This window comes from Ceratosolen solmsi, unplaced genomic scaffold (assembly GCF_000503995.2).
Source record: "Ceratosolen solmsi marchali unplaced genomic scaffold, CerSol_1.0 scaffold35, whole genome shotgun sequence".
Taxonomy (NCBI): Eukaryota; Metazoa; Arthropoda; class Insecta; order Hymenoptera; family Agaonidae; genus Ceratosolen; species Ceratosolen solmsi.
Window position 1 is genome coordinate 776,726 of NW_011948423.1, and position 11,801 is coordinate 788,526.

Consider the following 11,801-nt stretch of genomic DNA (forward strand, 5'->3'; position numbering starts at 1 on the left):
GAGATCATTTTGTATAATTATGTACAACATAAAGTAAATTGTTTTTATTGTAAAATTTAAAAGCAGATCAGATCATAATCTTGAAAAACGTGCGGTTTGAAAAAAAAAAATAAAAAAATAATTATTCTTTTTATTGCTACTCAGCGACTGAATTCGATGACGAATTTAAATCGAATAAACTTACCTTATTACAATCACTAATTGTTATTGTAAGAAAAATAATCTCAATTGCTATTGGAGGAAACGCTCACTAATCGAATATTAATCAATTAATTTTTTGCAGATAAAAAATTTTCATAAAAAATTCTTGTTTTTCAATTTTATCGATAATATTTCACTATACACTTCGTTTTATTTTCAAAATAGGCATTAAATATTATATCAGAGAGAAATGAAATGCAAACCGCGAACAATCACGTGGTACACTTGCAGTAACAATACAAGCATCTGCTCGTGCAGTTGTGCATTGTTGCTTTAAGCGTATCCAAATAAATAACGATATTTTCTTATAATTGGACTTGTCATCTAATAGAACGGACTAATTATTTTTACCTTTTATTAATAAAACTAAAATCATTTGTAAATGTTAAGATTTTTGGCTCAAATAATACCAGGTAAGTGAGCCGAGGGAAATAAACAAGAATTCGTGTGTCCGATACTTGAAAAAAACATTCCATTCATTCTCGTATGATTAAAAACTGCTATAAATATTAATTTTTTTTACAATTACCGTTTATTTTTATGAAAGTGAATATAATTTGCTCATGGTATTTACAGGTTATAATTGCAGTTGCAACATTTTAATTCGCAGTATGACCAATTTATTGTATCCAAAACCCGTGGAATTATTGATTAGAAAGAAATTAAAGGAAACTTTTCTACCAGTGCATATGGACGTAACAAATGAATCATACATGCACAATGTCCCAAAGGGTTCGGAAACACATTTTAAGGTTATCATTGTATCACAAAAATTTGAAAACATGCCATTGATTAAGGTAAATAAAGATTTAAAGAACCAACGTTTTATTAATCAGACAATAATTTATTATGTTTGAACAAGATATTTTATTCCAATATAGAGACATCGAATGGTTATGGATTTACTTAGCGACGAATTGCAAAATGGAGTTCATGCACTTTCAATTGTAGTGAGTATACAATATTCAGTCTATGTTTACTTACTTCGTTTAAAAATATAATATTAATTTTCCAAGGCAAAAACACCAACTCAATGGGAAGTAAGTGACAAGAATATTAAACCTAGTCCTAGTTGTAAAGGTGGATTTGGTAAATAATTTTTATAAATTTTAAACTATACTACAATTCTATATAAAAAATTTTGACAATCCCATTTTGTCAAATATTATAGAATTATCATATAGGTATAATCAGCTAAATTGTAAAAAACTATATTACATCACATATTTTTTAAAAAGATATAAGATAATTTTATTTATTATAAATGTAAATATATAGTCAATTTTATATATTACTTACATCTTTATACAATATCTTTGTTTAGAAAACTTAAAAGAATAAAAAATATATGTATATAATTAATTTTTCTAATGCAAAAATGGCTTTTGAATTAAATTATCAAAGAAATAAAACAAAAAAAAATTTTTTTCATTTTAATAATTGCTCGAGCTATATGACGAAGGTGTACTGTTTTATAATTTTACCTAAAATAATACAAAACAAAACAAAAAATGTTCACTAATGTCATAATGTGAAGGTGTCTAATCTTAATTTTCCTTCGTTCTCTGTGAAGTAAAGCATGTCCGCCATTGACTGTTCGGCTATTGCTTCTTCTGCCTTTTCGTACATCTGGAAAAAATAAAAATTTATAAAAAAATCAAATTATATTTTATGAAATGTAAATGTCAACTTTCATTTCGTTTCAATTACTTGAAAAACAGTGTTTATACAATAATAATTGTTAAATAATCAGGTTACATTTTCAGTTAAGAAATGAGTATAGCTGAGAAATTTTTATGCATAACGTGTCAAACTACATTGTCATTTCATTTTAATGCAATTTGATTTAAATTAATGGTAAAACAGTTTATGCAAATACTTTTTTTATAAAAATTAAGATTCAATCATATCACTTACCCCTCTAAAATTTAAGTCTTTTGGTGTATATTTAAAATGTGGTCCAAAATTTACAGATACCGTAGCAGTTTTATGAATAGAAATACATGGATAATAAGCACCATTATAAATATCTATAAATGCTTCTCCTTGCGAAACTCCATTTTTATAATATATGATTTTACTTCCTAAAAGAGGTTTCAAAGCTCGAATAGCTTCGGGAACTTGATCTTTTTCTTCATAATATAAATGACTTTTAAATTTTACTAATGGCTACAATTACAGTGAAAAATCTTTTATCATCTCTAAGTAAATATGTATAATAAATGTTAAAAATATTATTTGTAATACTAACACGATCCTTGTACGTATTAGGAATATGAGTTGGACTATACAGATCTGGCAAGACTATTAGAAATCCTAATGTATCACCTTCGCCGTATCCTTTGTTGTAATGCTTGCCTCTGCTTTCGTGAAAACGCGTACCTTTTCTGAAAAATATCAAATATTCACGAGGCATCAATTAATTTACATATACATAAATTAACTCGACCTCTCTACAGATATTATTTACCTCGAACGCCAAGAATAACCAAATTTATCATATCCCAAAGGAGCCTGTAAATTGGCATATTCTTGTCCCCAACCAAGTCTAGTTGCAGAACCTTCGGGCATCTCTTCTATAGTTGCCTCCCAATACCATACCCCTTTACAAATTGCTAAAATATAAGATATCGAACAAACCCTTATCAAACCATTAAGGCTAAAGTTATATGAATGTATTTCTTAAATCTAGTAATCTTAAATAACTAACAATGTGTGGCTCTGATCATGCAATATCCTTTTTCACCAGTAACCGCCAATCTGTCTTCAGAAACTTTCATTTGTGGTGCTCGATCGTGTAGTGCAAGAAGTACCACGCTTGCACTCAAGGGTCTATATAACCAACCTGGTATAGGTTTTCCAGCCCAATCGCTACTCTCATCAAACTCCTAATTTATAATATAATACAATATATCTTAATCCAAGAAGGCTTTATATGTTAAGAAGATAAATTTACATAAAGTTTCATGAATTTACTTGTCTAAATGGTGCATGTGGATCAGGCTCGGCTAAAATATACCTATAACCATCTTTATTAAAGGGATGCTCAAGTGGGTAACCGTGTGCTGGTAACTTTGGTGTCGTCATATCGGATCCTCTACCTTTTTTGCCTGGTCCAGTCCCAGTACCCTCACCAGGAAATTTTCGTTTTGCATTGCGTCCACGGATTCCACCGGGAATTGGTGCTAAAGTTTTTGGTAGTAGTTTAGGTATGCAGAATATTGTTTATAATTTCATTTATCCATACAGAAGACAAAAAGTAATGGAAACTTTTGGTTGTAATATGTAATATGGTAAACAATTAATGTTAATTTGATAAATTAGTCATTCAATAGTGACATTTGTGTAAATAATGATAATTTGCTTAAAATAAATGTTTAGAATAAAATTAACTGAAGATGTACTAATACAATTTTTAAAATAACAATGGTTTGTAATGATCACATATGATTATATAAAAATTTTGATAAAATTACCATTCTAATTCTTTATTAATAGTTGTAACACATACCTCCTTTAACCATTCCCTCATAATTTGGCTTAATAGTTATTAAATCCGAACTTGCGAGCCCATATAGTTGGCCATCGGTGGAACTCTCATCCATTATGAAAAGCGTTCCAAGATCTTTTGTTAAAGCTTTGTGAATCTTTAATTTATAAACGAGAAGAAAATTACATTCATTTACTAAAACAGGCCAGTGGATTTTAGTAGCTCTTTTAAATATTGTAAATATTTTTTAATACAATCAATACAATACCGAATAATAATATAATCTCAAACATATAAGCCTTAATATCAAATTATCTTTTAAAATTTGGTATTGATTTTTTACTTAAAGTACTTGCCGATAAATGCTTTTCAATTTTTGTAAAAGTCAAATTAATTTTAAACTCAAATACTAACTCGCGAGTGCCAGGATTGTGTTACCCTCCGTGGCATCGTTGTCATACTTTCCCAATGACATTCTATAAAAGGAATAATGTCTCGATCCTTATGAAAGAATGTCCTATTATTGCTTTCCTTCTGACAACTTTGTATTAAGTTTGCAATAGCAGTGACACACATTTGTGGAAATTCTATTAAATAGAACAGAGCATAGAAGTTTGTGAGAAGTCATGTGAAATAAATAAACATATTATAATAATTACTTTCTCTAACTTACGAGCTTGATTCTTTTTGAAACTTTCTAATCCAGTTTGTGAGCAGTTTTTACACATAAATACATAGTTTGTCATGAAAGGTACAAGTTTTCCTAATTGATATCCAATACAAGACTCATGAAACCATCTGGTACAGCTAGCACACAACAGCTCTGCGATATTTAAATTTCTATCTTTTCCACTAAACGAAAATAAACTTCATGACATAAACACCATATGTAACTCACAATTATACTTATTTATAATCTTACCAATAACAATTTCCAATTTCGCTGACAGCATTACGTCCATTTACTTTATCACCTGATTCTTCCGTTTTATTATCGGTTTTTGGCTTTTCTTCATACTTATTATTTAATTTTTCGTCCATTATATTATTCTTGGGATTATCCACAATTTCTACTGTAGTGCTGCATAAATGAATTTTTATTATTTTACATTCAAATATATAAATTTACTATTCCTAACCTCAAATATTACAATTTTATGTGAAAAAATCTAATTAGTGTATGAACTTTCATGTTATTTCTATTAAATTAATAAATTTTTATATAATTGAAATTAAAGCAGTCATAAAAATGTTTAATTGTTCTTACCTCTCTACTTTTTCAATCGACATTATTACTTGTAAACAAAATAAAACTTTACTATACACTAAACATAGTTTAGCAGTACGGCGGCAACTACATTACTATGGTACAGAGTTGTCAAGTTGTTATCGCACTCCCGTCTTTTTTAATTCTGGTTTTATCTTTCTTTAATACTACGGTTATATGTGTAAGAGGCTAAAATGAATTTTGTAAAAAATTATTAAATTTCAAGCACGGAAGCGAATGTTTTCGCGTAAGTACTGCAGGTTTAATTTAACTTTCAAAATTAATAGTTAAATGAAAGCTAATGTATATGCATATAAATACATAAAAAACAACCGCAAGTTAACAACCGTAACCCGTAATAATTATATATATATATATATATATATATATATAATACGGATTTTTTTAAATATTGATAAATCTAAATTATATTCAAAATGTCTACGATTATGTTGAATATTCTTACTATAAAAAACATTCTAAAGTGAACATTTATTATTAATGAAAACAACAAAAAAATAGTTAACAATTTCTAATGATTTAAAACGATATTCTTTTTATTATTCTTATGATTTTTAAATATTATAGATAATATATTCGGAAAATTGTTAAAGTTGCGAAATTTTATACATTATATATTTCGTGTTATAAAATGAAAAAGTATTTAAAACTATTAAAAGTATTGAAAATGTTGTATTACATTTATATAATGTATTTTAAAAGTTTTTAATTTCACTTTGACCTATAAGTCGTTTATTTAAGGAGTTTGAAAGGTGGTGATTGAAATAATATTCATAATATGTATTCTCCAATTGTATTTATTAAAACATTCAAAAAATATTATTTTAAAGTATACTTATTAGAAGTACAATATGCATGTATCAAAAATTTTGTAAAATCTTGTACTTAATGATTTAGCATAAACATATAGTTCATGAGAACACTCGCAATTGTTTGATATGATTTATTTTACTTATATCCTGTGATTTTAATAAATATATCTAAATTTATAATATTACCATATATTATCTCAAAAAAGTTTTGAACATTTATTTTGTTTTAAATTAATCACAATTAATCTTTGATAGCATTTCATTTATAAATTATGTCAACGTTATAATTGTATTTAGTCTTTCAGCTTATCATCGTTTAATGTTGTTGATTGATTGTTTGAACTACAGCCTGTGTCATCCTTCTGACTCACATTCAAAAAGTTTGCTAAATGAAGAATCGAAACAACACTTGCCATATAATTCGCGACATCTTCTTTCTTTATAGTTTTTAATTGTGCGGATACAGAATGATAGACCCTGGTGGCAGTTTTCGTGGATAATTGTCCGATTGTTTGTACAGCATGTAATACTTTATTTTCTTCGGCTGAAACTGGTGCTGGAAATTGTGAAAATTCTAATTAATAATTTTTTTTTTTATTTTTTTTTTTTAATAATTGACATTTTATGAGAAATTAAGAGAAGACATTAACAGTGACTATGTATTATTACTATTATTATTATTATTATTAATTGAAGCTCCATTGCTACAATAATTATATTAAAAATGCAAAAATATTGATATCCCGCATGAACGCTGTTAAAAATAATTAATAGAAGAGAATTCTTTAAACATTATATCTACATATATTTATATTCCACTTGAATAATTTTAATGAAAATAATTTCAAGAAACTTTCATAATGAATCAAATCGAAGATTATTTATAAGTATTAATCGACATAGCATTATTTGACGTATTATTTGAAGTATTAATTGACATAGCATTTTAATTTTAATTCTTAATTATATTTTCATTGTTCATTGATTATTCAATTTGGTTAACTGAATCTCAACTCTTATCCACTCGCAATATACATTCATAAGACACAACCAATGTTATTCTACAGACTTTATAATAAATTTATCAATGATAATTCCAATACTACCTGGCTTCTCTTCTTCATCCTCTACACGCGGGAAATAGTGATCCAGAAGACGATTCACCAGCACGCTTGTGTTGTCAACGCCTTGAACAGCCATAGATCCATAATGAGTGTTAAGTATCTCATTAGCTTTGTTGACACTAATCTCCTTTAAGGCCGTTGCTTGAGTGGTGGCCGAATCCTTGGCAGACATTAACTTTTCGATTGTCGGTTGAAGCGAGCTGTTCATCACATATTTTGCGGATTCGTAGATCTGAATAATAGAGTAAAATAATATTCATAAGTGAATATGCTAATAATTAAATGCAGATTAATAATGATTTTCGTTTATTACATGTTTAAAACGGTGGAATATTAATTCCATGTGTGCTCAGTGGTAATGATACTAGTTGCTACGAAGACGAAGACGACGACGACGACGACGACGACGATGATGATGATGATAATGATGATGATGATGATGATGATGATGATGATGATGATGCTATTAATATAACTTATTAATGTTTTGTATTTGATAAGGAATAGAAAATATGGTTAAAAGTTAAATGAAGTCAAAAGTTCCACTTATTTTGGAATATTTAAATAATAATAATAATAGTGTATTCATTGATTTTATATAAGAATACATTGATATAAGATCTTTCTTTCCTATAATTATTATATAAATGAAGAATACGTTGATAGATAGGCGTTAAATGAACAACAAGTAAATATGATTACTTTTTTTATAAAAATATTCTACTTGAGCAATAGATATATCAAAGAATTTCAAGGTTTTTAAGTTTAATAAGTGTATTAAGTATTTTATAAGTGTAGCAGCAGTACACATAAAGATAAGCATAAAATTTAATGTGATCTTTCAATTTTTTTTCTAAATAAATCATTGTTTTACTATACTATATATTGACAAATATAACTTTCTAATAATTATATTTATTGCCGAAGATTATTAAACTTATTATACTGCAGTAAAGCATATGTAATATAAAATTTATATCTTAATATAATGAATGACATGGCATGATGTCATTGCATTTTAAGCTTTTCACAATGTAAAATCAGCAATATGTTTTGTAGAATGTTAAATTATGTTAAAATAGCAATATGTTAAACAAACTAAAAAATTAATAAATCATAATAACAATTGCCGCATGTAAATTTACCCAAATCTTTATTTTAAAATTTGTAGCTTTAAGTCATACACTACTTAAAAGTAGATATACTACAAATAATTATATATGAAATACAGTGTTTAATAACAATGCGATCGTTTTCGATGACATAGGCTCGTCCGGTTATCGGTTAACCGATGTTTTCGTCTACATATAAATAGGTGCGCAAATATTCAAATAAAAATAGATTCCAATGTAAGATACGAAAATTTCATGTTGTGAAAAACTGTTTTAATTTTTTTATAATCAAATTATAGTTTATGCAAAAACCTCTAATAATTTCAATTGTGTTAGGATTTAATTGGTTTTACGAATATTCGAGATATTGGAGTGACGATTTTTTATAGTTAAATCAAATAAATTTTTACTATTGATACTGCTAATTAATTATTAAAGAAGTTTATATGGTTTGATTTACATTAGTACTTTTATTTTGAAATATTATTACCAATTTTTATACACTTTTTACTATATTTCTGTGTAAATAAATTAATAATAAAATATAAAAGAGGATTATTTTATTGATTTGAGCTATTGATATTAAAAAGGTAATCTGAATTTTATCTCATTTTATATAAAGTATTTTAAATTAAGTATAACGCAGATATAACAGACAAAGCGAGTTCTTTGGAGGAAAAATTAAGTTACATTAGAGCTTACACGATATGGATTAATTACTAGCTTAATATATTTGTATACGTTTTTATAATTTGCATTATCAATCATAACTTTAGTACTAACGTTAAAAAACTTTTATGACTAATTGCTAGCTAAGTTTAATTATAAAAACTAACGATTAAATGCAAGCTAGTATATATAGTTTACAAAAAATTATTTACCATTTATTAAAAAAAAAAAAAAGTAATAGTATTATAACTGAAATAATTTATTACTGTTATATATATATATATATATATATATATATATAGGTGCTAAATACAGATGTTTAATGAAATATAATGATACTCATAAAAATTCAATTTATTCCATTCATTCAATCTAAGTATTTTAAATGAACAAATTATTTAATCATGATTAAAGACAAGAAAATATACATAAATATACTGCTTACTGATTTTGCAATGCCTAAAATAACATGACAAAATATTATCCTATTCTTCCTGCACAGTTTAAACAATGATAATTTTTTAATAATGATAATAGACTCTCTTAATGATAAACTTATATTAATTTGACAACATGTAACTAAGCTCTCGCCTTACCTTCGTGGGTGGTTCTTTGACAATTGGCACTTTCTTCTCCACGATGTCTAAACCTTGGCAAAGTTTCTGATCAACAGTATTTATTTGCCCTTCGAACTTCTTCGCTAAGGGGGCAGCAATTGGGGCAGCTGTTGCTGTAGCATAATGAAGACCAGCCTCGGCATAATTTAGGGCCCAGTTTATAAAATTGTTCGAATCTTTGACATATGAGTAGGTGGATCCCGTTTTCTCAATTGCCGATTGAACGATTGGAATGCTTTTTACACGTTCAAATACCTCGAGATGCGGCACTTTTGACTCATTATTACCTTTCTTCGAATTATTTGCCATAGCTTTATCTCAGTATTGACTAAAAGTAAAGGGAAATTAAAGTCTTGTCACATAAGAGCTTCAACTTTTACAGCGTTTTGAGAATATCGATGTAGATTATCTTATGTCTATTTTTTATAAATACTTTTTAGGAATATAGTAATGCAATATCTACATTCGGAGTAAATTATTCACTAGTATATGCTAATATAGCAGGAATCATCAAATGATGAGTCATATTATAGATGTTGTTTATAATGACTCATTATTTTTTTATTAAATTTACAAGTTCCCAGACAAGTGAATTCCTTATTATTTGGAATTGTTGCTACATTAATATGTTATATTGATAATAAAAAATGAAGAAAGCGTTAGAAATTATATATATACAATATATGCGTGATTTATATTTTTTGTACGAGTTTTGCCTATTACTTTTGAATTTGAGAATACATTGAAAAAAAATATCATTAATGTTGTCTCTTGAATACATTGATATATCATTAAAATTGTTACAAATTATAAAATAAAAAGTAAATAACAAAATCACATTTACTTTACAACCATAAAACAATTATAAAAATATTGTTATGCAATTGAATAATACTGTTTCTATTATTGTCACTATTGAGTGACGATAATTTGAAAATTTTTTATTTGATTTAAAAATAATACGCATTAACAATTATTAATTATTCAGAATTATTTTGTAATATTTACATTTTTTAATACATGATTACTGATGATATTTTCTTTATGATTAATAAACTTAAAGAAATATGACGTTTGCACTCCAAATACTATTTAAAATTCGGATGCAATGTACACGTGAATTATTATAATTGTTAATAGAAATTTGTATTTTAATTAATAAATTTTATATCATAATTGGAAATATAATTTGTATGAAAACATCAAAATTAAATTATGTTTCTTAATAATTAATATGAATTAAAAATATTATTACAAATTATTAATTTTTTAAATAGTTTATAAGTATGAAAACAAATAAAATTTTCAGTAAGATTACTATTATTTTAAAATCAATAACAATTTTTTTTATGAAATCTTAATAATCGTATGATCCAAGAAATAAATTGTTGCATCATCGTATGATGTATTGCGTGAAACTAGAACATAATGAACATTTTACTTGTTATTGACATTTTATAATTTGTTCATAAAATATATATTATATAATCCCTATACATATATACATATTATTTATTATTTATATTATTTGATTTATATAATATAAATATATATGTTTTTATAATATAAATAAATAAATAAATAAATATATTATATATATATATATATATATATATATACAATTATGAAAAGAATTTATAAAATAAAATACAAATTAAGAATTTAATTAAAATAAGGCCAAAATAGTATATATAAATGAAAAGATTTCCTTTTATTTTATGAGATATCTAGTAGTGAAAGTATCGTGAAAGTTAAGAAACTATGAGAATATGCAAGATCAACGTGATCATTTTCTATACTTAAAAAACTATATACGTAGTTAATACATATATTTATTTATATAATAAATGTGAGCAATCAAGTTGATCCATCATATTTGTATAATTTTTATACTTGTATATCAATATTTACAGTTACAATATAAAATATTACCAATTTTCTTATAGCAATTTAAATCATGTTGAATTTAATCTCAATGTTTTTTAACTAATCTTCATTCATTATTTCAAAAATTAATTAAAAATCAGGCTCATTTTTTAAATATTCTGATTTAAGTAGATCATATTTATCATTTTATTTGTAGGTTATGTTATGAAATTTATCACTGGATTAAAAATTCATTCCGGTATTCAGAAAATTTCTTTTTGGTTGTGCATAATCATTATTAAACTGATAAATTGAACGTTTTATTCAATTGGGTTTAAAGTTAAAGCGATACACCGACAGTCACGTTTTGATATATATATATATATATATATATATATATATACATGCATATTTACATATATGTATGTATATATGCACAAGGAAGAAAAATAAATGTTAAGTTAATGTTAATTTTTAATTATAATTTGAAAAATGTTAATTATATACAAATATGTGCAATTATTCACACAAGAATTATATTTAACGAGTGTGTGAAAGCATGTGTGCATCTTGTATGTATAAATGTCATTGCATCAGAATAGATTTCAATCAGAATATATAT

At 25.6% G+C, this 11,801-nt stretch overlaps 3 protein-coding genes across 3 annotated transcripts in view; 1 reads left to right on the top strand and 2 right to left on the bottom strand.

The window, feature by feature from the left end:
- The first annotated feature begins 420 nt into the window (after positions 1–420).
- LOC105362099 (bolA-like protein DDB_G0274169) lies at positions 421–1,347 on the top strand. The gene is made up of 2 exons (XM_011499449.1): positions 421–614; positions 778–1,347. The coding sequence occupies exons 1-2, from the start codon at positions 584–586 to the stop codon at positions 1,056–1,058; spliced, it is 312 nt and encodes a 103-aa protein (XP_011497751.1). The 5' UTR covers positions 421–583; the 3' UTR covers positions 1,059–1,347.
- A 306-nt stretch (positions 1,348–1,653) lies between these two features.
- On the bottom strand, positions 1,654–4,981 carry ash2 (set1/Ash2 histone methyltransferase complex subunit ASH2). Its single transcript, XM_011499817.1, has 11 exons — positions 4,959–4,981; positions 4,614–4,772; positions 4,365–4,543; positions 4,106–4,278; positions 3,713–3,848; positions 3,178–3,386; positions 2,912–3,089; positions 2,672–2,816; positions 2,453–2,588; positions 2,119–2,370; positions 1,654–1,830 (listed from the first exon to the last, which is right to left on the bottom strand). The coding sequence occupies exons 1-11, from the start codon at positions 4,979–4,981 to the stop codon at positions 1,726–1,728; spliced, it is 1,695 nt and encodes a 564-aa protein (XP_011498119.1). The 3' UTR covers positions 1,654–1,725.
- Positions 4,982–6,022: 1,041 nt separating this feature from the next.
- Positions 6,023–11,801, bottom strand: part of LOC105362101 (lipid storage droplets surface-binding protein 2-like) — a 6,040-nt gene continuing 261 nt past the window's right edge. Inside the window, exons 2-4 of the mRNA XM_011499450.1 lie at positions 9,293–9,641; positions 6,898–7,147; positions 6,023–6,347 (exon numbers count right to left, since the gene is read on the bottom strand). Of these exons, the coding sequence (XP_011497752.1) occupies positions 6,085–6,347; positions 6,898–7,147; positions 9,293–9,622 (843 nt within the window). The 5' untranslated portion in view covers positions 9,623–9,641 and the 3' untranslated portion in view covers positions 6,023–6,084. The remainder of the gene's footprint in view (positions 6,348–6,897; positions 7,148–9,292; positions 9,642–11,801) is intronic.

Coding starts and splice junctions, on each gene's coding strand:
- ash2 (XM_011499817.1), bottom strand. CDS start 4,981: ATGTCGATTGAAAAAGTAGAGAG. Junction 2,589..2,671: donor GGTTATTCTTGGCGTTCGAG/GTAAATAATATC, acceptor GATATTTTTCAG/AAAAGGTACGCGTTTTCACG. Junction 1,831..2,118: donor AAGACTTAAATTTTAGAGGG/GTAAGTGATATG, acceptor TATTTTTTCCAG/ATGTACGAAAAGGCAGAAGA.
- LOC105362099 (XM_011499449.1), top strand. CDS start 584: ATGTTAAGATTTTTGGCTCAAATAATACCAG. Junction 615..777: donor TTTGGCTCAAATAATACCAG/GTAAGTGAGCCG, acceptor TGGTATTTACAG/GTTATAATTGCAGTTGCAAC.